Source organism: Rhipicephalus sanguineus, chromosome 8, assembly GCF_013339695.2.
Source record: "Rhipicephalus sanguineus isolate Rsan-2018 chromosome 8, BIME_Rsan_1.4, whole genome shotgun sequence".
Lineage (NCBI taxonomy): Eukaryota > Metazoa > Arthropoda > Arachnida > Ixodida > Ixodidae > Rhipicephalus > Rhipicephalus sanguineus.
This window is the reverse complement of record NC_051183.1, coordinates 125058720-125084257: the sequence shown is the minus strand read 5'-3', so window position 1 is coordinate 125084257 and position 25538 is coordinate 125058720. Positions and strand designations below refer to the sequence as shown.

The 25538-nt window shown below is 46.8% G+C and overlaps 1 protein-coding gene across 1 annotated transcript in view; it reads right to left on the bottom strand.

Moving 5' to 3' along the window:
* The window catches only part of LOC119402349 (cytochrome P450 CYP12A2-like), an 83822-nt gene extending 59022 nt beyond the window's left edge, over positions 1-24800 (bottom strand). Inside the window, exon 1 of the mRNA XM_037669496.2 lies at positions 24616-24800. Coding sequence (XP_037525424.1) covers positions 24616-24637 — 22 coding nt within the window. The 5' untranslated portion in view covers positions 24638-24800. The remainder of the gene's footprint in view (positions 1-24615) is intronic.
* Between the last annotated feature and the right edge of the window lie 738 nt (positions 24801-25538).

The window sequence follows — 25538 nt, the reverse complement described above, 5'->3', positions numbered from 1 at the left end:
AGCAAGCCACTTTTTGACTGGTACGTTATTACAGGGACGTTTAAAAAAGCATGATTTCATATTCGGTTTTACAGGCATCCGCCTAACTCTTCTTAAAACATCTTGTCCTGGGCCTCCACAGTTTGAGATCTCTACAGAGGAACTGGCAGTATAATATAAATAAAATATTTGTAAAGCTGCTTCCTTGTTACATCACTGAGGTAGTCCAAGCGGAATATAGCCCTTAAGAACCGATATGAATTTACTAAATATTTTCGGCAGCCCGTAATTCTGTCGCTCATTGTGCTCGCGCTAGCTACAATAAAGTCTGGAAGCACACCGCTTAGACGAACTTGAATCATCGAACGCAAGAAGGTGTCTTCCCGCTTCCCCAGGATCATAAGACGGCTAAAAGTTGAGGAATAAAAAAGTGAGTTAGAGCAAGACCAACCGGTTCACCAGATCGAAACAAATTCATCCGACTGGTCCGCTCTAAAGTGGAATTTTCTGAACATTCACACGGAAGAGAGACAAAAATTGCGGGACGTACCACACTTTTCAGGCTTCCGCCTACAATCATTATCTATTTAAAACGTGATTGGCATTTGCAGGTTTTAAAATGCAGTGGCAAGTGCGAAAAGGGATTTGTCATTAGATTTAGATCATGCTCCCTGGCCCGTTATTTATACAGTGCCCCGTCTGCCCGATGTACCGAAAGTCTTGTCATCTTTTTTGCCACATCCCTGCCGACTACGCTCCTCCCGAGTAGTTCTCGGGCATAGCTGAATCAGCTTAAAGGGCGCCGAAAAGGTAATGGGTGCTCCAAACCGGCCTGCAACCTTTTTCTGGTTATGGGAGACCTTATGCACATAAGGAATCACGGCAGGTCTTACGGCTCTGGTTTCTTCATGATCCTCCGTGGCCTCTTTAGTACCTTTACGCTTTGCTTTCCGTAAGAGCGCTTCGCAGACTGCTGTCATTAACGAGTCAGGGAACCTCGCAGCTTTAAGTCGCTCGACCTGATTGTCAAATGACTCCTGCATCATGTGCGTGCACGAATGTTTGAAAGAATGCCCCAGGCAGAGCATATCAATACCACAATTGGCAATTTTAGAGAGGGATGAATCGTACGGCATTACCCATTGCTTTGCACGCGGAAAATAATGCCAACACGTTTGCGCGTTATGAAATGTTATGCTCCGCTCTAAAAGCTACAGGGTGTTACTTTGTGGCGGTTCTTGTGTGAAAACGAGTCCTTTTCCCTGAAGCTTTAAAATATTTAAAATGTCACCGCCACGTTTCAAAGAGCCTTGTCTATTAAAAAAACGAAAAAGTCGTCTATATACCTGAAACTCTTCGCAATATTTCAAGTGTTCTCCTGTTTAAAGGCTTCTTCGAGCAACCGATCAAAACTAGATAAAAATATATTGCGCAGCAGTGGCGCAGTATAAGAGGCAATGCAAATTTAAATACGTTTTAAATAGATAATGATTTTAGCCAGAAGCAAGTATCAGATTGCGCGTGATTTGATGGAAGCGTGTCACATTAAAAAAAAGAAGCAAGTTGTATCAGTGACACGTCTCTTACATTGCATGTATCGGAAAAGAGATTGTTTGATCGCTGGATCGCCTAGGTTGCGAAGAGACTGCGCGTGTATGTTGCCTATTTATTTTTGGGTTAACGCCCAGAACAGAACAATTCACCTGGAAGTGCCACTCGTCCTGTCATCGTGTTCCTCCCTTTGTATATGTGTTCTAGTTTGTGGCCAAATTATGTCCTTAAGTAAATACAAACTAGGCTAACAAAGTCTTTTTAAAGGAGTCTGTTGACTTGAACTTGCATCTGGACTAGCTCAGCAAAAGGCAGACACCGGCGTGCAAGCTCCACCATACAGCCGTGGCGAAAATCCACCAGAGAACGGAAATCTGGGCGAGTTAGTAAGAATGCATCCACGACAGGCTGCGCGCGCATCTTCTGTTGTTCATGGACGGGTCTGTCCGAGAGAGCGCTCGCAGGACCGCGGCTGGCTGAGTCATACCAACGAGTGGGACGACCATCCGGTGCCGCCTAGCCTTCCACGCCAGCTCCACTACAGCTGAATCGGCTGGCCTTGGCAGCCGACCACCTCGCTGGTACAATACCTTAGTTGCCTGTGGCGAAACTCTCTGACTCCTGGCCAGCCCTACAGGCGCCGGTGCTGCCCGACCGAAGAGAGGTCGCCGTCCAGCTGCTGCACCCTAAGCTAAAGGTCATCAGAGCTAGCGGTATGCGTCCGTCTCTCCCCTGGCTTTTCGCACGTTCGGATAGCTGGGAACGAGAAGGCAGACGCCACTGCTAAGGCAGCACACCACCGAGACACGCTAGCACCATGATGGACACACTACTCCCGGCAATGACTGCGGTAACTGCTACCAACAGTCCACACTTACAAGTGGGTGGCAAGTGGTAAGCCACCACCACCCCTACAGGAGACCGCACTGGAGAGACAGGAGCGGTGGCTGCTCTTTCGCCTGCAGACCGGCAGCGCCTGGCCTGCGTCACGCATGTATTCCACGGGTGGCTGCTCATTACGTGCATGCCACAGATCATAGTTCCTTAATAATACACTAGAGGGAAATCTGGCACTGCTCTTTATGGAAGCGGCAACACACATCACTTCAGCCAGCATGGGAATGCTGGGCTGTACATAGATTTGCCTTAGCTTCGTTCTTTCGTGTATTAGTAGTTTTTTTTTTACTTTAAAAACACTGAAATATTATGGTACAAATGAAACATATTTTAATAATTGCAACGCGCGCGGAGACCCTTTCCTTTGCATGGCGATGTTTTAAAAAGATACGATCACCTAAAAATTTGCAATAATGTGCAGTGAAGAGAGGATGACGCCGAAGCACACAAGCATGCAAGCAAGCGTCAGTGTCAATAGCAGCACGCGACACGAGCTCGCGCTTGCCCGGATTTCGGCTTATTATTGACCGCCGCCCATCGACGCCCTATCCTTGACGTCTCTCGACTTTCCGTGAAGATGCGTCAATGAACCTCGTCAAATTTACAGGAGGTACGTGGATTCCCAGTACCAACCTGGACCTTCGCTCCCGGGAAATCCACCCGGTTTGTGACCACATACCAACATCGCCGAACGGAGCCCTCTCCAGTCTGGACCTTTGGCAGTCCACGTCATCTGCGGCGCCGTGTATCGCCAGCGCGATCCACCTATCTTCACCGGCTCAGGTGACTCGGACGTTGAAGGGTGGCTGCCGAAATACGAACGTGCCAGTGCCAGCAACAAATGGGACGACCATATGAAGCTTGGTTGCGTCCCATTCTACCTTGCGGACATCGCCCAACTGTGGTATAACGACCACGAAAGTGACATTCCCAGTTGATCCGTCTTTAGGACTTCCGTCACAGACGTCTTCGGTAAGCCATCGCCTCGCAAGCTTCGGGCAGAGCAGCGCTTGCGCCAACAGGTGCAACAACCAGGAGACAACTTCACGGGCTAAAGTGAAGATGTGTTGAACCTCTGCAACCGGGTGAACCATGACCGAAGAGGAGAAGATCAAGCACGTCCTGAAAGGCATCGAGGACGATGCTTGATGTTCTGTGTCCCCGTCGTTGTTTCGCACTGTGTGTTTCACTATGTTTCAGATGCTGCTCGCATCGAATGCCACTGGTGTCATTATGTCAGAGCTTCAGCCCTCACGACGACCGACACAGAATCTAGCTTGCACGTTAATGCTCACCCTGCCGATCAGCAGCCGCTTCTATTCACCCTCAAGGAACGTATCTGTGAAGAGGCAGCGCGTCAGCTTCTACTACTACCTCTCACAAACGAGCCGGCGAACACTTTGGCCCCTGACCGTAAGCACGTCATTCGGACCCACATTGCTGAGGTCCTACTATCTATGCCCCCACAACGACCCATCACTGCACCACTCACGTACGCTGCTATCGCTGCTCGGCCCTCTCAGCAGCCTACGTCGTATGCCCGACCTGTGATGCCGACCCCTGCCATTCTGCTGACCGCGTATTCTGCGCCGCTTCACTACACGGAGCCCTCGCCTTCTTTTTCCCGCCAAGACGTGTGGCGAACGCTGGACCACAGGCCCAACTGCTTCGCCTGTGGTGCCGCTGGACACGTCGCTCACCGCTACCGCCGATGTCCACTTTTATTCGACACGGTGCCCACGTCTCATCTCTCGTCGTCACGCACACCACCCAGGTACACCTCTGATAATAGATCACCTTTCTCCAACCGCCGATCAACATCTCCTTGAAGACGCTCGCTGTCACCCATGGGCCGCCGCTCAGCTGCAGAGGACGGCAACTGATTGCTGCAGTTCTCGAGGCAAGAGCTGCGTGCAAGTCGACCTGCCCAAGGACTCCACGTGCTTCGCCGCAAAATGTTATTGACGTCGATATTGAAGGAACCGCCGCCGTAGCGATTATTCACACAAGGGCCGCCGTTCCCGTCATCTCTGAGATACTATGCCGCAAGATAAAGAAGTTGACGACGTCGCTATCAGGACTAACGCTCCGTACTGCCAGCTAGTTCATTGCGCCGTCAGCTGTCTGCACTGTGCGAGTCATCATACAAAATGCATGTCATGCTCCCACGACATTATTATCAGATGGGACTTACCATCGAGTCATAATGCCATCATAGACTGTTATCGTGCAGAAGTACCTCTTACTTCGCTGTGACACAGATATCCGTCCCTGAGGACAAAGACATCACACCAAAAAACGTGGGCCCTTGTTGCACTGACCTGTACGACCGCACCAAACGGAACAGCAGTAGTTGCCCCGTCTGAAGCATTCCTCCATCGTCGCGGCTTACGACTGCCCTTTTCAGTACTATCAAATAAATCTGGCGCTACATAGTGCTCGTTTCCAACTCGTTGACGTCCACCGTTACCTTGCTTCGCGGGGAATCTTTGGGGCACGTACAAGACGTCGACCTCTTGCGTTCTCTTGACTTCTCTGAGGACCAACCCTACCTTCCGCTGACCGCCATGACGTCACCTGTTCCCAACTCTTCAGCCTCAGATAATTTCCGGCTTTCTACTGCCGACGATCTACCGCCATCGCATCGCAGCAACTTCTCGCTCTTCTGCAAGACTTCCGCTCGTCCTTCGATTGCGCCCAGCCAACCATATGCCGCACGACGAGCGTCACACACCACATCGACACTGGTTCACATGCGCCCTTATGCCAACGACCCTATCGCGTTTCCGCGGCAGAACGGCAAATTATTAACGAACAAGTCGACGACATGTTTAAGCGCCTAGTGATTCAGTCAGAGCCCCTAAGGCCGAATTCACAAAGCTCACTTACGAACAAATTGTCGCGTAAAGGCCGAACCATATATAGCGTTTTGGCCGGCGTTTTCTGACGTTGCGTCCCTCGGCGTCGTCGCATCAACGCCGTCAGAGAGGGCGGCAAACCATATGAGGAGCGTTAACTCAGCGTCGCACAGTGTGACCAGAGGGAATGAACCTGACACCTCGTAAAGCAGTGTACAGTTCCCGTCAATGGACCAACAAGATATATTCCTGATTATAGCTTTTATGTCTCATTTGCAGTTCTGTGGTGCAAAAAACGAGTCACAGTGCCGCCGAAAAGTCTATTTTTTTTATTCGACTTGTAGCACCAGCTATTGGCATTGAGAAGAACCACAAACTCGTAATATATGGCCTCTGAGCTTGAGGCTGCCGCACATCTTTGAGGCCACGTATTCGGCCAATACACTCATTCCTGCTAAACCTACCGATGAACTTGAGTACGGCTCTCGGAAAGAGTTCAAAGATATCACGAGCGCTTTGCTGTCGAAGCTTCTAGGGAACAAGCTAAGTCAAATACAAACATCAGTTGAGAACTTAAGGGCCACACAGCGCACGGCGACGACTTATTAGATTCTAGGCGGGCGGCAGCCATTTTGGCAGCAGCAACGACGCCGTTACGTAGCGGAAGTCGCTGCCAGCCGCACGCTGATTGGTTCTGCGTCCATCGAACTGCTTCCGGCGTCGACGCTGCCGCCCGTGATGTCTGGACCGTCCAGAGGTGGACGTTTCGGCCACCGTCACCGGTAGCGTCGACGTCGAGGGACGCCGGCGTACGAAACGCCGGGAAAACGCCGGCAAAAATGCTCTATATATGGGTCGGCCTTAAGAGAAATTTTTCGCGTAAGTCAATTCACGAAGCGAAAAAAACACCTCGTAAGAGGCCATCGTTATCACATCGGCCGCTGCGGTAAAGCGCGCTGCGACTGTCCAGAAACATGTCAGCGATGGTGATGCAGTGGCTATATTTGGTGACGTCAATGAAAAAGGCTCGTAAGTAGATTCACGAAACAAAAAAATTGCGCAGAAACAGCGTGGCTACGAGAAAATTTCAAGAATGGTCCGGACCACTCTTACGAACAATATGGCTGTTTAGAAAATGCAACTGCGGCGAGTATCTGGGTGCTGTGGTTGATTTTAAGCTAATTTATGGCCATGCAAGGCTGCTTGCTGATTGCTGGTACGTTTTAATTTATTTCGGCGCTTTGAATTTCGTGTGTTGTTTCGCTTGTACGCTATGCACAGTATTGACACTCGCAGTCGTCCAATAAGCTGGGAGTCGGAGTAATTAAAGAAGCCTATTTTGTGTCAATGGCGAAAAATTTTGCATGCAAAGGCTTGTGGTTGGATTAAAACCAAAGTTCTACTTGAATCGTCGCTGAAGTCGAAAGCGGCGCGGTATTTGGCCAACATTTTTTTGTTATGTTGTTGTGTTGCGTCCTACTTCCTCCAATGAGACGTCCAACTTATGATGATGTACGCAGCATTGGTCGAAATTACCACCGAAGAGATTCAGAGGAGCACATCAGCTGCACGCTATTAGAAAAAAATTGAGCGGAGCAATTCAATTAGCCGTTACTAAAGCCTATTATGTTATTCCGCAACTCGTCTAGTTGAATTGGCTTTACCAGCCCAATAGGCATGATCTCCGAAATGCAGCTGTCGCTATGCACTTTGGGCCGATCCAGGGGGGGGGGAGGGCTTGTACATTGCAAATCACAGCATAGTGTAGATGTGCGTGATTATGCATGAATTCACAAGTAATCGAGCTTTTTGACCTTCACTGTTCGGAAACCGAAACGGAACGCGTTTATATAGCAAGTAGTCAGAAGGAAATGGCTCCAGTAATTTGAAATGACATCGGAAATATGTGCGAATGCTCACGATTCTCCAGTATAAACAAACATTTGCCAAATTAATGTCCCTTTGATTATTAACTGCCATTTAACTTGGCGTGAGAATATAAATAAAAGTGGCTTCACCCGCTCATATATGTATTTGGTGCTCAGAAGTGTCAGCTAGACCTGAAAATCATCCTCTAGCCAAGGCGAAACCTCCGCTGAAGGCTCCTATCGTAGCAGACGACAAACGCTAGCTGACGACGGCTTGGGCGAGAGGCGCAGCTTGTGATTGGTTGGGAAGCAGTACTCTCCACATCAGGTCATTTTATGACGTCGACAAAACACTTCTTTCATCGCGCGCTCCTGTCGTGTTCGTCATATCTCCCCCCTGGCACATAAGAGAAATTTTTATCTCGCCATGAAAAACGCGCAGGAGCTTTTTGTGAATTCTTTTAGCGCTTGCCCCTGCTGCGCAGTTCGCGAAAACAACATGGCGCAGTGAATTGTATGTGTCGATGCCGATTTTCACAAACCCTTGAGTTCCTTCAGCGTTCGACTGGATGTGATGTGAATAACGCTGCATTCTCGGTGCGTGCAAGCCGTGTGAAGACCGACGGCAATAGAGTATTTTAGTTTGACGTTTTTACGGTTCGCTCCACTCCGAGTTGGCCCGCTAAGCTGTAGCGGAGCGGCGGACGATTTTTTCGTTTTAGTTATCCGTTCTCCGCTGCCGAGCGGACCTTTCGCAGTTGCAACACCCTCTGGCCAAGTTCAGCCTCGTTAAATAAAATGAAAAAGAGCTTTGTCACTTTTACAAAGTAAACCAAATATGTATTACTCACTTGTTTACGCAGTATTCACACGTGCGCATGCGTTACCGGTCCATTTCATGGAAAAAAAGTAAAGCGTCGACTGGAGCATTCCAGATCCACACTTTCCGTTTGGACGCCAACGCGGCAGCGATGTTTTCGTCAGCTGTGCCGTCTTGTCTACCTCTCGTCACTTTCCTTAATTCGGCGACTCGAAGTAAGCACAAATGTTCGTCTATTCTCAAGCGCTTTCGCGGCTTCCGCTGGGCAGACGAACGTGAAGCCGCCGTGCACGTGGGAAGCACGTTGAGCACTAGAGGCAGCCATCTTAGAATGTACGGGAAGTCGACACATGCGTCAGGGAGGGCGCGCGCATCGACACCCCTCGCTAGCGGTAACGGCAGCGACGGTCCGCGCTCGGCTTAGGTTCCCTGTAAGCGGAGCGTGGGCCTCGCTCCGCTAGCCCACTTACGGCTAAGCGGAGGGAGCATGCGCACTCCCGCCCCCGTTCCGCTTAGCTGCTGAGCGGAGCGTAAAAACGTCAAACTAAAATACTGTAGGGTCTCTTGAAGCGTAGGGAAGCCTCTGCCTCGGTGTGTTTATGAAGCGGGGATCGGCGCCTGTGTACCGACGGTAACTAGCACTCGAGGAGCCTGCAGTGTGTTTGAGTGCCGGTAACAGTTCGTTTGCTTCGCTTTCCAGTGTCTCAGTAAGGTGCAGTGCGGCATTTCAAATTGACAGCATTTTGGTACGTTACTTGGGTGATTCCGTGCTTGTACGGTAACGCATGAACTACGCTCTGTATTGGGATCTTGCTTCGCCACTGTTTAGCCCGTGCGCTTCTATTTTCTTGTGAGCAGTCCAGGCAAATACAGTGTTCGGGAGTGAAACTATGTGCGTTGTGAACAGTGGTCCTGTCTTGACATTTCCAAGACTTGTCAAGAGGCTGTGCCCGTGTGACAGAATATAAAAGCGTTGATAACCGTGTTTCGCCCTACGAAGTTGCGATGGTGCTTTATGAGGGCTTTAAGGATTTGGCGCTGGGCTTGGCGTTTTCTTTTTTAACTCGTTGCTTCTCCTTCTTGTGATAACCGTAATCCGAACGTCATAACGGGTCGAACCGAAGTCGCGCGCCGAGACATTCTCCTGTAAATGTGGTTCCTTTGGCAGTACGCTTTGACAGTTCTCCGGTGAAAACTTGGACTTGTACCTGGCAGCGAAAGCACGTGGACGTCACGCTTCCCTCCGGACAGAACACACTTCTCACTGGTGCCTTGCCTTGGATGAAGTCTTGGACCAGCACCTGCTAACTACAGGTTTTCGAGTCCATCTGTCCTGTCGTTTTGCACGGCATTGGAGGCTTGACTAGAGCGGCCCACGGCGATTTCTCACGCTTCACCAGAGGACGTACACGTCTTGCTAGCCTTGCATTTCTACGTCAAGGGCAGCTTCCAGTCCACAGACGTCTTTTGCCTGTGGCTGCAGAGCCCATTCGACTCCCGATGACGCTGACGGCTGCTAATATCTTTGTGCCATCGGGGAGTTGAACTTGCGCAACTAATTTCGTTGCACTTCCTGTAGTGCTGTAACGTAAGTTTGCAAGTTTTGCATCCCAGCAGATGTAATGTCACCCCATGTTAAGTTCCAGTACGAAAAGTGCACTAGTACTACCGCTTTATATATACGTATATATGGCCAATATTGTCACGTGCTCGTGACGTCGACGAAGACAACAGTCAGCACGTCCGAGATGAAACTGTTTATTTGGCCGAACTTGTGGCCGAGAAACTGAAAGTCAAGCTACGGCAATACTGTGATAGCGGCGAACAGAGCGTCGACCGTCGATCAGCTGACAAGCGGTCAGGCGCGTCGGCTTTTATACAGGCGCTATCGAACTTTCCAGCAATATCGCTGGTGGCGGCGTTATCTCTAGACAAAGCGGGAACATTCGCGTGCGGGGCGCAATCTTAACAAAGCGATCTACTACAATCGCGAAGCTTCTCGAACACTAATTCGCGGACATCGTCGAGCGTTGATAACCGTCCCTGCCGGTCAAACCCGAATACGTCAAAACAAGACAAGAAGTGGGCGTGGCAATATACATATATTGGAATATGAGCAAGTACACCAGCAGTGTTTATGATTTGGTTTAGGCAGGCTTTTATCTGATTATCAAGAGGAGCCTGTCTGTTTACCACGCTTGACAGTTGAGAGAAAAATATTTGATTCGAATTTATTTTCCAGGAGCCATGTAGCACTTTTTCAGTAATTGCCTTTATATTGCAAAATTATTTGTATAGAAGATTACTGCTGCGGCAGCATTATACTTTACCACTTTACCAGGACATATATATCATACAGTATGTAAAGCTTACATGGGGCTTCAGTTTGTTGCAAATTGAATATGGCATATTTGATAGCTTTGACTAAGTGATAGGCCGCGCCACGGTGGTCTAGTGGTTATGGCGCTCGACTGCTGACCCGAAGGTCACGGGATCAAATCCCGGCTGCGGCGGCTGCATTTTCGATGGAGGCGAAAATGTTTGAGGCCCATGTACTTAGCTTTAGGTGCTCGTTAAACAACCCCAGGTGGTCGAAATTTCCGGAGCCCTCCACTACGGCGTCTCTCATAATCATATCGTGGTTTTGGGACGTTAAACCCCAGATATCATCATTGACTAAGTGATAGTTTTTGTGTTACTGCCAAATATGCATTAAAAGCGCTTTCAATGATGGTTTTTTGAATATATTCTTTTTGGCCTCTTCACAGATCGCAGACTTTCGTAAAGTCCTGGAATCCATCGATTGCAAGCACTGGCAAATGAAGTCACCTTATGACTTGGAGCACCTGCACAGAAATAGGAAGGACTTGTGCTCCCTAAATGTACAAGCCTAGTGCAAGGGTGGGGGTGTCATCATCCAGCCGACCTCAAAGGGGCGTGGAAGCACGCATAGCAGCTTTATCTGGATGGACTGTGCTCTGCGCGGGAGCTTGAAGGGCAGAAAACTCCATAATGGCTGGTTGCTAGGTAAGTTTTTTTTAAAGTACTGATGGTACAGTAAACACCGGTTCATGTATACACCTTCACAACCCAAACATTGTTACTAACAGTGGTTGTTTGTATTATTTTCACACACCAATGCTAATTGGACACTTAAGGAGACGCAGACTATGATGGAATTGACAATGTTGAAAGTGTACAGTCTGCAGCTTATGAATTTTACTCCATACATGTGAGACTGGAAAGTTGTGCTTGTGAAATAGCACAAATACTTTTATTGCTGATTGAGCTCTTGTGCTCGTGACTCGCTCAGTGTATCAAGTGCGATGCATGGAAATAGCACGTGGGTGATAATCGCCTGGCTGTTCGCAACATGCAGGGAGAAAGAGCTCTAGTTCAAGCCTCAGGCCACACAGGAGCAGTAAATGCGCATTTTACCGGCCGTAGCTCATCTTTTTTCAGTGTTGTGGCATATGTTGTATTTCCGCCGTACATGTTCTCAGCACAAGTGCATAGTGGCACGGTTATTTCTACAAATCGTATGTGACCTGAATACACGCTTGTGCATCTCTGAAGGTGACTCTCGCTATGCCTGAGAGCCATGGGTGCTCACCCTCTTGTCCGTGGCTGGCCCAGCAGAGCAGCAGTGCAGTGCAGCGCCCACCCATGCAAGACAAGTCATACAGCGCGCCTTTGGTGTTCTGAGCAGGACACATCATATCCGTCCGGCATGACATTGACAGCAATAATAATGGTGGTGAGTGTTTATGGAATCCATAAGAGCACATTACCATGCATTTGTGGACTATGAGTGTGTTTGTAGCTCACAATCATTTCTCCTAAACAGGTGCATCTTTTTGAAAGTGTACTTTTGTTAGGAAAAACAATTTTGAGTAACAAAAACACACATAAACCGCAAATGCTTCGTGTTTTCTAGTATTCAAAATTGTTCCTCCACACTGTATTATGAGGTGGCTATGTTAGATAACGTTAAAGTCTTTAAGAATAGCGGTTGTCTTGTAACATAGCAATACATGAGTACACTCATGTATTGCTGTGTTAAGAAAAAATCGAGTATTTTGAGTATTTCTGCCGCACAACAATAATCGCAATCTTGCTTGCTCGCGTGTCGTTTTTTGAAAACCCCGCTCTTTGCACTTTCCTATCAAGAATGCCATGTCACTCTGATAACGCGCACGCCATTCGTGACCGGGATGTGCCCGGGACCGTGGTTATAGCGCGAAAAAAGTACGTGAGATGGATGACGATTATAGCTGTGGGGTAGCTATAATCCCCAAATACTTGATTTTCTCTTAGAGTGTAGCATAGTGGACTCATTTTTGGTCGGCTTCTTGCACCTAATGTAAAATCGAAATAGAAGATACTTTATTGACTTATGTCTCACTATTAGGCAGAAGTTTGTTGCCTTCAAAATGAACATCATAGTTATACATTTATATCATAAAAAATTTTTTAGGCTTCACTGTTGGTGGCTGTATGTTGAGACGTTTTTTCTTGTTTTTTATTATTTTTTCATACTTATCATCGGCTTCTGAAAATACGAGAGCTGTAGTTTTTAGCACATATCAGCTGTTCAATTTTACACACAGCACGCATGTAACAGTCATCTGTATTTGTCTATGTTCCAGCAGTATCACGGGATCAGGTGCCCCATTGTCATGTAATTGTACAGTGTATCTTGGACAAAACGCACAAGGACAACAAGTAGACAGTGACTGCCAGTGACCGTGTCCTGCTGTTCAAGGTGCACGTCAACAGACAGAATGCATTGTGATAGCTGGAACAGTTTGAATTGTATGGTGAGAATCTGCACAGCTGCAGTTTAATTGTTGAGCAGTGCATCATTCGGCAATTCCTTGCACTGGAGGATTTAAAATTTATATAAGTTCTGCATTTAATATACCAAACCCTGACATTAATGTAAAGCACACAGTAGTGGTAATGTAGAAATTAATTTCGGCTACCTTGAATTTTTAACATGCACGTAAATCAAAGTGCATGTATGTGCCTGCATTTCACTGCCATTAGAAGCAGCAGCCACGGTCGGCAACGAAGACCCTGTTTTCATGTTTTGTAGTGCAAGAATGAAACCATTCAGGCGGGTAATTTCGTTCTGGTTCGATATAGTCGTTCAAGATACACGCATTAGTATAGCACAAATGATTTTATGTTTATATAAGCTCTTGAAAGTCCTTCTCCACGGATTATTTAGATGCAAGAGGAGCGTCACTATTCCTAGTATGTCCAACAGGCTTTAGCACCTGTGTAATTTTATCCCATAGCCTGTCTGACCTCTTCAACAGTCAACCTCTCTGCATGTACTGTGCAAGTTAATTTTTTTATATAGTGTTTGCTGCCCTAGGTTTTTCCATATAGTAATTGTATACTCTGCAAATAGTTTATCATCTATGCAGCTTTGCTCATATTACTGCTGAAAGTATTTATTGCTTTGTGTAGGGTGACTATCGCATGCATTTACTTATGCCTTTTGATGCGTCTGTACAGTGGTTTAGCCTGATGAGGGCTGCTGGTGTGCCCTAATCTTGAAACTGGTGACTTCGAACGAATCTGAAGGCTCATAACCATTACTACTATTTTCAGATAAGTTGTGATAGCTCCATGAAAATGTATTTAGGATTCTGTAAACAGCGCCAGGTAAATGTTCTTAATTCTTTTATTGTTGTCGATATTTTATACGCCTAAAACATAATTAATTGTCGTGGTACATTATAAAATGTTATCCTGGACATTTCTGCTGATAAACATAGCAGCTGAGGCCAGCAGGAAGATATAAATGCAAGGCACTGAAGCTTCACATCACATGCCTTGCCCAGCAGTGCACTGAAATTTTTTTCGAGCAGAATGAGAGGCTGCTATACAGCAGTCTCTCATTCGAAGGAAGTCGGCACATGTGCACACTTTGAAACCTATTTGAGGAGTGTTTTCAGGAGAAGCAATAGAGGCTTGACATGTCAACAACAGCATTATTTGTACCGAGGAGCTTAGTAACAGCGAATTGTTTTATTTATGTATTGTCCAGAATTTGTCCGACCTGTGTCAATTTTTCAGCCCACGTCACCTAACATGGCTTGTTACAGTGTTGTCAATGTGCTGGACTACGTAAATAAACTGTGTGTCATATTGCAGATATGTACCAAAATGTGATGCATTGCGCTTTTCCTTGGCATCACATTGTCAGGGGCTCTCTTCTTATATATCGTCGTGGGCTGCCACACAAGAAAATGTAGAAAAATTGCTTGTGAATGGGCAGCAGCAGAAACTATGCATGAAATTGTTCTAAGATGGTTCAAGAAATGCCGAGTTCGCACCTAAGAGTGATGAGAGATTTCTCTCATAAGTTACTGCCTTGAAACTTCATGTGCTCACGACTGAGTGTATCAGCATTGTCGTTTTATAGCAGTTCATCCTATTTACACCTCAATGTATGTATGTACAGTCAACCACAAAAGTTTGCGGACCACGCCAGCGCGTGCCAAACTGCTTGTCCAAGCCACCTAGCGACGCGCCATCTACCGTCGACCGCAGCGTTGTTCTATTGCATACTAGACTGCATACTATCTTGTTCTATTGCATACTAGACACCTCTTCCAACGAATCTCTCAGGCGATCTGAGGAAATAATTATTCACCATTGCTCTGAAAATCTAAATTTCAATGTTAAAACGGAAGACATCGAGCGTCCCATTGGCTTAGACGCCACAATCCAGACCATAACCGGCCCAACATTGTGTGATTCGGTAATTTTAATACCAAGGAGGCAATTTTGTGCAATGGCCGAAAGTTAAAAGGCACTGCGTACACCATTGGCGAAGAATTTTCAAAGCAAACTCAGACCACGCAAGAGCATCTTGTGTTTTGGAAAACCAAATCGACACCTTCTACACTACGGTATAGAACCTTACATACCGGTCCCAAGCAATAATTTTTTGACAAATCACGGAATTATAGCTAGCACGTAACAACCGACGCCCAACTAAACTTTCTACACATGATCATGAACCACCCCTTTTTCTATCAGTTATTTTTTCTAACGTACGAAGGTTTCTTCCGAAACGCGATATAACATCGGGTCTTTTGCCATCCTCTGAAAGTAACCTTCTTGTACTCACCGAGACATGGCTTAGTGACGACGTGTCCGACGCGGAAATTCTTACAAACTTTCCTAACATTGTTGTCTTCTGCAAAGATGGACAAGGATCTAGAGGAGGTGGTGTTCTTATTGCTGTAAATAAACGATTATCCTGCTCTCTAGTAAACGTATCCTCGGAATTGGAAATCTTATGGTTGAAATTAAACGTTAGTCCACAACTTCTGGGTGTTTGCTCTAGCCCTCCAAACTCTCCAGCTGATTTCCCTTACAAACTTAACAGCATCTTAAGCCAATGAACTAAAAAGTATCCAAATGCCCGCATCATACTTTTTGGTGATTTTATTTACCCAAACATCGACTGGTCTTCAGCGCTGCCACGCTCAAACCAAGCTGCTTCTAAGGATTTCTTTGACGTTTGCCTGGCCTTTAACCAAGTCAACTGGTCACGAAACTAACACGTGCAACCGAGGCTACCGAGAAAATTTTGGATCTTATACTAACCACTCATTCCGATAGCCTTACTAGCATTGACTACCTTCCTGAAATTACTGATCATAAAATAATCCATGCCACCTTCACTTTAACTCCCATTTTACGCCGTCCATATAGAAAGACAATTCGTCTATATGATAAAGGCGATTATGACGCAATAACCCGGGAACTAGATGACTTTTACGAATCATTCGAATTGCGCTTTCATTTGCAGTCAGTAGAAAATAACTGGTTTCTATTTAAAGACACACTTAACAACCTTGCAGATATGTATATACCAACATGCATCGTTCCATCAAACCGAGATTAGCTATGGTATAATAAATACCTTACGAAACTCGAGAACAAAATGAAACATTTGTTTAGGTCTGCAAAAATGAAAGCGAAACCGGGAGCATGGGACAAATACTATGAAGCAGAGCGCGCATAATATTTAAACGCCATTCGCACAACTAAACACCCCTTCTATCATAATGACCTTCATCGCATGATGCCAGATAACCCCCAAAAATTTTTGCAAACCATCAATCCTCAGTCGCACCGAGCAATCACTATTCCTAACGAAACAGATGACCCCTTACCAGAGTTCGAGTGCGCTGATATCGTAAACTACCTTTTGATCAGTTTTCACCCAAGAATCCAACTCATCCAGATTTTTCTACCTTAGTCATGCCAGAGATGCCTGAAATTTTCTTTTTCGTAGACGGTATTTGTTGTTTAATTGGTAAGCTAAAATTGTCATCATCCGCTGGCACCGACAAAATTACTTCAAAACTGCTCAAAAATACCAAAATCATTTCTACTTCTTCTTTAAATTTGCTGTTTTCCCAGTCGTTAACGACAGGTAACCTGCCAACAGAATGGAAGGTGGGAAAGGTAGTTCGGTCTACAAGTCAGGTAATAGAGAATCACCACTAAACTACCGCCCATTTTCCATAACAAGCATCCCTTACAAGCTCACGGAACATGTCATATTCTCTCACCTAATGGATTTTATTGACTGTAATAACTTTTTCATTCTTTACAGCATGGGTTCCGAAAAGGACTGTCATTTGAAACTCAATTACTTATCTTCTTTCATGACCAATACTTCAACCTTGATACAAATACACAGACTGATGTCATTTTCCTCGACTTCACTAAGGCATTTGACAAGGTAGCTCATCAACGGATACTGCTAAAACTTTCACACCTTAACCTTGATCCTAACGTTCTAAGGTGGATCAAACAATTTCTGACTAGCCGTTCTCAATTTGTGCAAATAAACAATACCACATTTAACACTCTTCCAGTAACATCATGCGTTCCACAAGGTTCTGTGTTAGGTCCCTTCCTTTTCCTAATATGCATTATTGACTTAGCCCTTTGTGTATCTAGTATTATTCGCATATTTGCGGACGATTGTGTTGTTTTTCATACGGTAATTAATACAAACGACAAAATTTTGCTTCAAACTGAGCTGAACAATGTTCAAAACTGGTGTGATGATTGGCTAATGTTACTAAACCTTGTAAGTGCAAGGTTATGTGAAAAATCCGTCGTCGCATTCCCTTTATCGCATATTATTGGTAATGAACCTACATTATCAGTCAAATCATTCAAATACCTAGGCATCACTATATCCAATGACCTAGATTGGTGTTTACATATTAACAACATCATAGCATCTGCTAACAAAAAGCTAGGTTTCTTTAAACGTCACTTAATAAAAGCTCCCCCTCCCACGTAAAACTTTTAGCATACACGTCATTCATCAGACCTAAACTCGAATAGGTTTTTGCTATCTGGTGCCCACATAAAACTTACCTCGTCAATGCCCTTGAATCTGTTCAAAATCGTGCTACTAGGTTCATTCACTCAGCATATTCATACATCAGCGTATCATCATTAAAAACAGCCTCCCATTTGTCATGTCTTCGTACAGCCGACGCATTTCCAGCTTATCATTATTTCACAAATTTTTTACAGTCCCCTAGCCTTCGCACCATACATCTTACCACCAGCACGGGTATCACATCACACCGGTGATGCTTTAAATGTTGCTTGCTACAAAGTGCGTATTGTCACATTTGTATCTTCTTTTTTCCCTCGTGTAGTTGTAGGTTGGAACGGCCTTCCGTACGACATCGCTGCTATCACCGGCTCATCTGTGTTCACGGAAGAAGTGTCTGCATTTATCTCACCATAAAATTTTCTATTCTTTGTAATCCCACCCCTGATGTAATACCCTTGTTGGGGCCTTTAAGGAATAAAGAATGAATGAAAAATGAATGGATGAATGACCTCGCTTCTATCATCGCCCCTCTTACTGATCTTCGGACAACCTCTAACAGCTTATCTGCTTGGTCACTCTGCGGCGCTTACTAATATCGCCCCCAATACTTCTTAATTTTGACCATGATGCGCCAAGAGAAATCCACAGTGACGCCAGCGGCGTCGGCCTTGGTGCAGTATTGGCTCAAAAGAAACCGGGACATGAAAAATACGTGTCGCTTACGCGAGTCGAACTCTCAGAAAAGCTGAGTACAATTATTCGGTCAGTGAGAAGGAATGTCTTCCCATAGGTTGGGCTTTGGCTAAGTTTTGTCCGTAGCGTTATGGCTGCCGTTTCGACGTCGTCATGGACCACCATGCTCTATGTTGTCTCTCGTCGCTGAGAGATCCGTCGGGACGCCTCGGTCATGTGACACTTCGGCTGCAAGAATAGGACATTCGTGTTGTGTACCGATCAGGCCGCAAGCACTCTGATGCTGATGTGCTCTTACTCTCACCGCTTGCTTCCAACACGGCTTATCCGTCAGCTTCCTTGTCGCTAATCGACGTCGCAGACGTCTCGTCGCAGAAACACATGGACGCGTGAACTTATCACATTCTCGACTTTCTGGCTGATCCATCAGCTTATCCCCTTCAAGAACTCTTCGTCGCCAAGCGCCCCATTTCGTTATTCGAGACGGTCTTCTCTATCGGCGCAATTACGCGTCTGGTGGCCGAAGGTGGCTACTTGTGATGCCTCGCCACATGCGCACGGAAAGTGCGCTGCTTTTCACACCGACTTGCAAGCGCTCACGCCGGCGTTCTCAAGGCCTACAACCACCTGCGTCAGGGATACTATTGGATCTCGCGTCATGCTTGCACTCTCTTGTTATGCGAATATCGACTTTACAGGCGTATAAAACCTGCTGCACGAACACGTCCGTTCCGGCGTGATAAAGCAGCCTTGCCGAGCGTAAATTGCAGGCGCCGAACGTTTGACAATGTGCTCAGTTCAGTTGAATGAAACCAACCGCGCAACGCTAACCGCGGTATAACGCCAGTGTTCGACAACGACGGGTAGGTCTCACGAACACGGGGAATCAAAACACAAAGTTTTTTCAGCTACAACCGTAACTGGACTTTCACAATGCGAGAAGACAACGAGTAATTATTACTGTAGTCGTTGCGTGCATGCGCCGCGTTACGTACTGATACAGGTAGTCGAAACGAACGAAAGCGGTGAACTGAGACAGCCAAAATAGAAGGCGAGACAGTGCTATCAACAAGGACATACTTAATTCTCCTTACGGCGGTAATCCACGCTTGTCGCCTTTATTTCTCGAGCAACATGCCCGGGAACCGATATAGTTTCACACGTGAATCGCGTACCTTGGCGTTGTCTGCACTGTTGTGGCAGTTCACGGCACAGCAATACTTCGGACCTCGCTTCCACGGGGTCGCTTCTAACAACGCGGAAATGCAGCTTTGCAAAGCAAGCCTCTCGGTTCAGCGCACCAAGGTGCCGACACGGCGCCCCAGTTCCCCGCACCGACTGAGGAACGCGCGCGCCAGCGTGTTTCCGCTGCCGACAAACAGACTGAGTCGGCTGCGCATGCCCCAAGTTGCACCAGAGATTCTCTCCAGAGCCGTTGCGCGGCGCTGTCGTCGCGCCGCAAACTTGAGCATGCGTTCCCTATAGTAGCATGGGACACCACCTCGCGCTTGCTTCGATTTTTAGCTGCTTGACTCCCGCCGGTTTTCAACGCCCTACTTTTGATGCCTCGCGACTTTCACTGAAGACGCGTCAATACACCATGTCAGAGTTGCTACAGTTTCAATGTTGCTTTTTCTGCTGACGTCTAGAATTAGCAATTTCTGGTGGCGATGTAGGAAATGCGAATACTTCCTTTATGTACGAAAAACCTAGAATTGAGATTGGTTGAACTTTATTATTTGTTTTAAACGCGTAAAAAATGTTAATGTGCATTGCCAGTAATGAGTCTGTGTTCATTTGGATCTTCGTATACAGTCAGATGATCGGGCCACTACTCAGTTTTTCAGCTCAAACCATACAATTTCCGCGTTTGGTAGTTGTAGTAATCGATCTCAATAAAAAATATTGTCTTTTATGAAAAAGTGCGTGTTAATGCTGAGGCACGAAAGAAGTCTAGCATAGTGGTGAAGTTGCGGAAGCGATGTGTTTATCGTGTAAAATCTTTCTCGCCAGCCCACGCCTCCTTGCTCTTTTCTTTCTTTATGTGATACGCAATTAAAATGACTGATTGACCGACGTATGTCTTGATCTGTAACTAGCGATTACAGTTGTCTTTATAACATGGTCTAAATTAGCAAAGTCTTAATGAGCACGGTGTTAATTAGCGTGCGTCTGTGTCGCATAGACATAATTAACGAGGTCTTACTTGATAAAGTCTCAATTAGCAAAGCCTTGTTGAGTACGCTCTTAATTAGCATGGTCTCAGTTAACTTGATGTTAGCATACCTGGGCCTAGTTAGCTTGACCTTTGCATAGCTTGGCTTAAAAGGCTTGACTAATCAGGAAGACTGACTAAGAACATGAAGAAGAGAGCCAGAGGGCGCGCCGGTCGCTGACAGTTTCTTGTCGACTAAGCACGGCATAACGAAAAGCTTAACAGCTTCGCTCTGAAAAAAAAAAAAGCCACATCGCCTGGTACAAGTGACGCCTGCTACACTGCTACTTCACACCCCCACCTCTGCACCAATCAAGCTTCACCGCAGCTGAAAGGGTGAAGAAAAATCTTAAACCAGCCAAAAATTTGGAGGCACAAAGGAACAAGGAGAAGAAATGACAGGACTGGTGCCATTTCTTGTCCTTGTTCCTTTGTGCCTCCAAATTTTTGTCAGACCATGCACCAACTAGCCCAAGAACGCGTTTTAGTCTTAAACCAGCGCTGCACCTGTCCGGCACCTTTTGTTACGAATGGCGATGTGCAGCACCTCGCGAACTGTTCAGGCGCATCAAACTGACGCCGTGTAGCAGCCGCCTGCAGCCGCTTTGTCGCGAAATGAAGTTCACGAAGTTGAGCAAAACTTCAGCAGTCCCAATTGATCACCTTGACCCTGTCAGGCTGACGAGTCCAAATCCGCTCATGAGGTTCGCAAGGAGCTATTCCTTTACCCGAAACAAGAAACAAAACACAACACCAAACAAAGGCGCAAGCGCGTTCGAAGCCGCAAGCACGAAGACTAGGAAAATCCATGTACTACCCACCTTTCCCACGGTGGCTGAACGATCGTAGCGCAAGAGTTCCCTATCGTAAATATTCTAGGAAACTGTATGCCGCATATGCGGGGACGCCGAAACGATGGATCATATGATTTGCAGCAGCCTTGCTTCGACCGCTGAACCATGCCAGATGGCTAGCCGCTATCGTCTGCTCGGTGTCCATGCGACCATAGCGGATTACCTCATCCTTCCCGCATGGTAAATGACACCAGCCCTGCACGCCTCCACCGAGTTCGCGGCTCCTACGGACCTACATGGCTCGGTGTCTTGGCTTCGTGCTCCCGCCTACACTGACAAGATACTCTCTTGCCGTGCTACTCTCTCCTTCTTACTACCAACTTCACTTCCCCTTCCTCATCCCTAAAAGCGCTGAGCCGTGCTGCCACGAAGAGAAGCAGAAAATAGCGACATTTTCATTTCTTTAGTTGGTGTAACGTCGCGCAGAGACGACGCGATACACACAGTGCGTGTGTGTTAGTCACGTCATGTCTTCTTTGCCAGTGTACTCTACGCGCAACGTTAGACCCACGAATGGCAAACTAAAAAGCCCAAATTGCAAGCTTGGTGAATTTTCATTTTTTTTCTTCTTTCTCGAACCACTCTACCTCTTCGGCGAGATAAATGTGGGTACCGGCTTATCGAAAGTGCTGCGTCCACTGAAGGAATCTCGAGCGATATTTTGGTGGCAGCATCTTTGCGGCGCATTCGTAAAATACAGCTTTGCCACAACGCTTTTCATCAGTGTGTAGTGTACATGAAGATAAAAGCAGCAACGGCTTGCAGGCCCGCGGCCTGCCATACTCGCTGGTTCGTTCGCGCTTAAAGGGGCCCTGTGACACTTTTGCGACTGTCTTATTTAGCACAGCAAATGTGTGTAGTAATGAATGCCGAGACGAACGCAAAAAGAATTATACGAATTGGTGCACGAAAAGTGAAGTTATTAGTCCTCAAAGTTCAAACCACAAGCAGGCGACGACGAGAAACGTTCCCTTTCGCATTTCACTCTCCCGCTGACGTCAAACGCCGGTTCCAATCACCGCGCGCGTCTTATAGAGACATACCGGAAATGTCACCTCTTGGTGGCCTTCACGCAGTACATTGCTACCCCTCTTTTTGACGGCGTTGTTACCATGCTTAGGACAAACCACGTGCGTCAGCTAGCAGACTCTCCCATGATTTGTCGTGTAGTGCACAAAATGAGTCTGGACCTCGAGCGAGACCTCTTGCGACTCAGCGATTGCTTGCATGTCGTGCACGCCATTGCAAATTAAAAGTGCGTCTCTGAACACCGAGCGACGCGAGGATGGCTCCATGGGTCCAGACGAAACGCTGACGCCCGATGTCGCGGAAGGCGTCGGCAGGTAAGCGTACGTTTAGAATTTTTTTAGATGTGAAGCATCTTATGGCGGAGTTCAATCCGGTGGTGGTGGTGGTGTGCGGCGCGACCACCCTTACTGCGCATGCGCAAACTTTCTCCACTATTCTCTCCCCTTTCCCTCTCCTCTTCCCTTTCCCACCCCCTCTCCACTACCCCTCTCCACTCCTGCTCTCCCCTCCCATTTCTCCTCCCCTCCCCTTTCTCCATCTCTCCTCCCCTCTCTCATCCCCCTCTCCACATCACCGTTCCCCTTCCCTTTCCCCTCTCATCTCCCTTTCTCACACCCTCTCCACTTCCCATATCAACTCATATCTCTCCTCCCTCCCCTCTCCCCCTCCTCCCCTACCCCCCTCCACATCGCCCCTCCCCTTCTCCCTTCTTCTTTCCCTCTCCCCTCCCCCTCTCCTTTCCCCCTCTACCCTTTCCCCCTAACTACTCCACCTCCGAAACGCGGGTAACGGCCGGGCAACGCCGCTAGCGTGCTAGGGCTAGCTAGGGCACGTCACGCGCACGTGACCGTGCTTGCGCATGACGTGTACCGGTATGCGCCATGTGATCCTCCGAAAAAGAAGGCAAGCAAAGTATTCGGCTTGCGATGTCTGCACGGGGCGAGTGGCAAGGGGGTGGAGCACGCCTCCTCGAATCATGCTTTTTTTTTCGTTGACAGCATCGCGCCGAGCTGAGCGTTGCGTGTTTCACAGGTGCCGGTGTGGCCGGTGTCGCTCGATGCCGCAAAAGGCAAAACGCGGAAGAGTATCGTTTGATTACCATTCCACAGCGCACCTAGCGTCGTGTTCGTTGTTTTGAAAATATATTAGCAACAGGAATCATTTGTTTCTGAGAAAGCATAAAAAAGGGGTTTTGTTCCTCTTAGGGCTCTGTAATATGGCCTAGCTACCACCATATGAATATTGAACGTCACGTGTCGCGTCAAGCCAATAAAAACGAACGGTCTTTGTCGTCACTGTCACATGACATCACGTCACTTCCTGTAACAGAAATAGCCGATGTGTGTCGCCATAGTCCAAAATCGAGGTAGTTTATCCTGTGAATTAAAATTATAACCGCTTCGATTTCGACGTTGCCACTTGCGCAACAATTTCGGTGCATTCCACAGTACCAGAAGAACCAATGAAAAAGACATGCTCAAATTGTGTCGCAGGGCCCCTTTAATTCAATATATCCCTTAGTTACGTTTCGATTTAGTTTCGCCCCTCGTGTTCTTCTTCTCCCATGCATGCTAAAAAATGGTGCTTAATGGTGCCTAAAAATGCTGCATGCTTTAAAAAATCAAATAAAGACGATTATTATTATATGCTTTATCCTAAGCAAAGTGAAGTATGTGGCTAATTGGTTTTTCGTGATTATAAAAACTGCGCTACAGTTACTGCGAAATACGAAGCTAGGGGGGAGACACGAAACGAAGTGGACACTATTGCGCTTGTCTCCCTCCTAACTTCATATTTCGCAGTAACTGTAGGGCAGTTTTTATAATCATGCTTTATCCTAATTGTTTCAATGTTTCTTTCTCAAAGCAGTCTGCGATTTCATAGTTCGAACGGTTTTGACCATTGTACAGATGTTGCAGTTAACTTGAGTTGTAAGTCAGCACCTGTTTTAGGGGCGAAGCTCCTAAAGCCGTGGGTCTGTACATGCATGTCTTTCGTGGTACGTGACCACCTAGTTCTATGAAGTGCACTTGCGAGCAACCCACTACGCTATAAATCATCATAATTTTAGGGGCGAAGTGCACTTGCGAGGAACCCACTACGCTATACATCCTAAAGCCGTGGGTCTGTACATGCATGTCTTTCGTGGTACGTGACCGCCTAGCTCTATGAAGTGCACTTGCGAGTCTTACGAGTTGCGAGTTCTATGAAGTGAACTTGCGAGTCTTACGTCTTTCTTAATGACGTAATGGGGGAACTTACACGGGAGTGTTACGGTTTTACCGATGATCTCCCCTCTCGAGCTTCGCCCCACTCATCATCATTAATTCCGTGAATATGGCGTGATTTTTTTTCAGCTATGCCCATGGGTTTTTCGCGACGCTTTCTTAGACGCTGGACTATGTACAAACACGCCCAGAGTAATGTTGTTTATATCTGTCCTCGAGCACTTACATTCGAAAGCCCATCTTTTCATCAGGGTGTGACAGTCTTCCACTTCCCCTTTATCGTCCCGCGCTGAAGAAATAAGAGAGATGGTGTCCTCAACAACCCGAGCGACGCCATCGGCGTAACTTTGCACCGTGTTTAGTGCAGAAACGCTGTTGTGTGTCAGAGATCTGATCCGCCGCCATTCTTCACCCTTGCTGAAAAAACAAGAACGGTTAAGTAGCTTTACAGCAGCAAGCTCGCCTGCGCAAAAAAACAGTGCCTGCATCGTCTAGCACAATTGTTGGATGAAGTCTTGTCATCTCCAAATTATAGTGCACTTTTGCTAAAGCTTCGAGTTAACCAAAACATACAGGCGCTAGGATTCACATATGCACCACACATCCAATACGCCAGGTAAGACAGCCTTTCTTCAAGTCTACCAGGGTTGCCAGGTTTGGCTACTTTGCGCCAATTTGGATACATTTTTAGGCTGGTGGCGGCAGAAAAAACGTATTGGCTACTTGGTTACATTTTGGCTATTTTCTTGTTCTCTCAATTAGAACCAAATTATCAATATCTTGTGACGTCGCAGCCTGTGATGTTCATGAGTGCGGGATCAAAGCATGGCTATGAGAATACGTGTTTACTGCCCTCGAAATTGAACTTGGCGCTTTTATTCCACAAAAGAAAAGATACGTGGTGGAGGCTACGAGAGGATACTGTTGCCTGAGGCCTCATTCAACAGCTCACCTTTTGCTGAAGGCGACATTAAACCGTAATTGAAAGCTAACAGGACAATATAAAGGGCTCCGAATCCAGGATACTCTGCAGTCATCGACCTTAAAAACCGGATATCCGACGAACTGTAATCCGAAGTTGTAAGAAGGATATCCGAAGTTGTAGGAATTGCAACTCAGAAATAATAACTGCTCGGACTTCGTCATCAC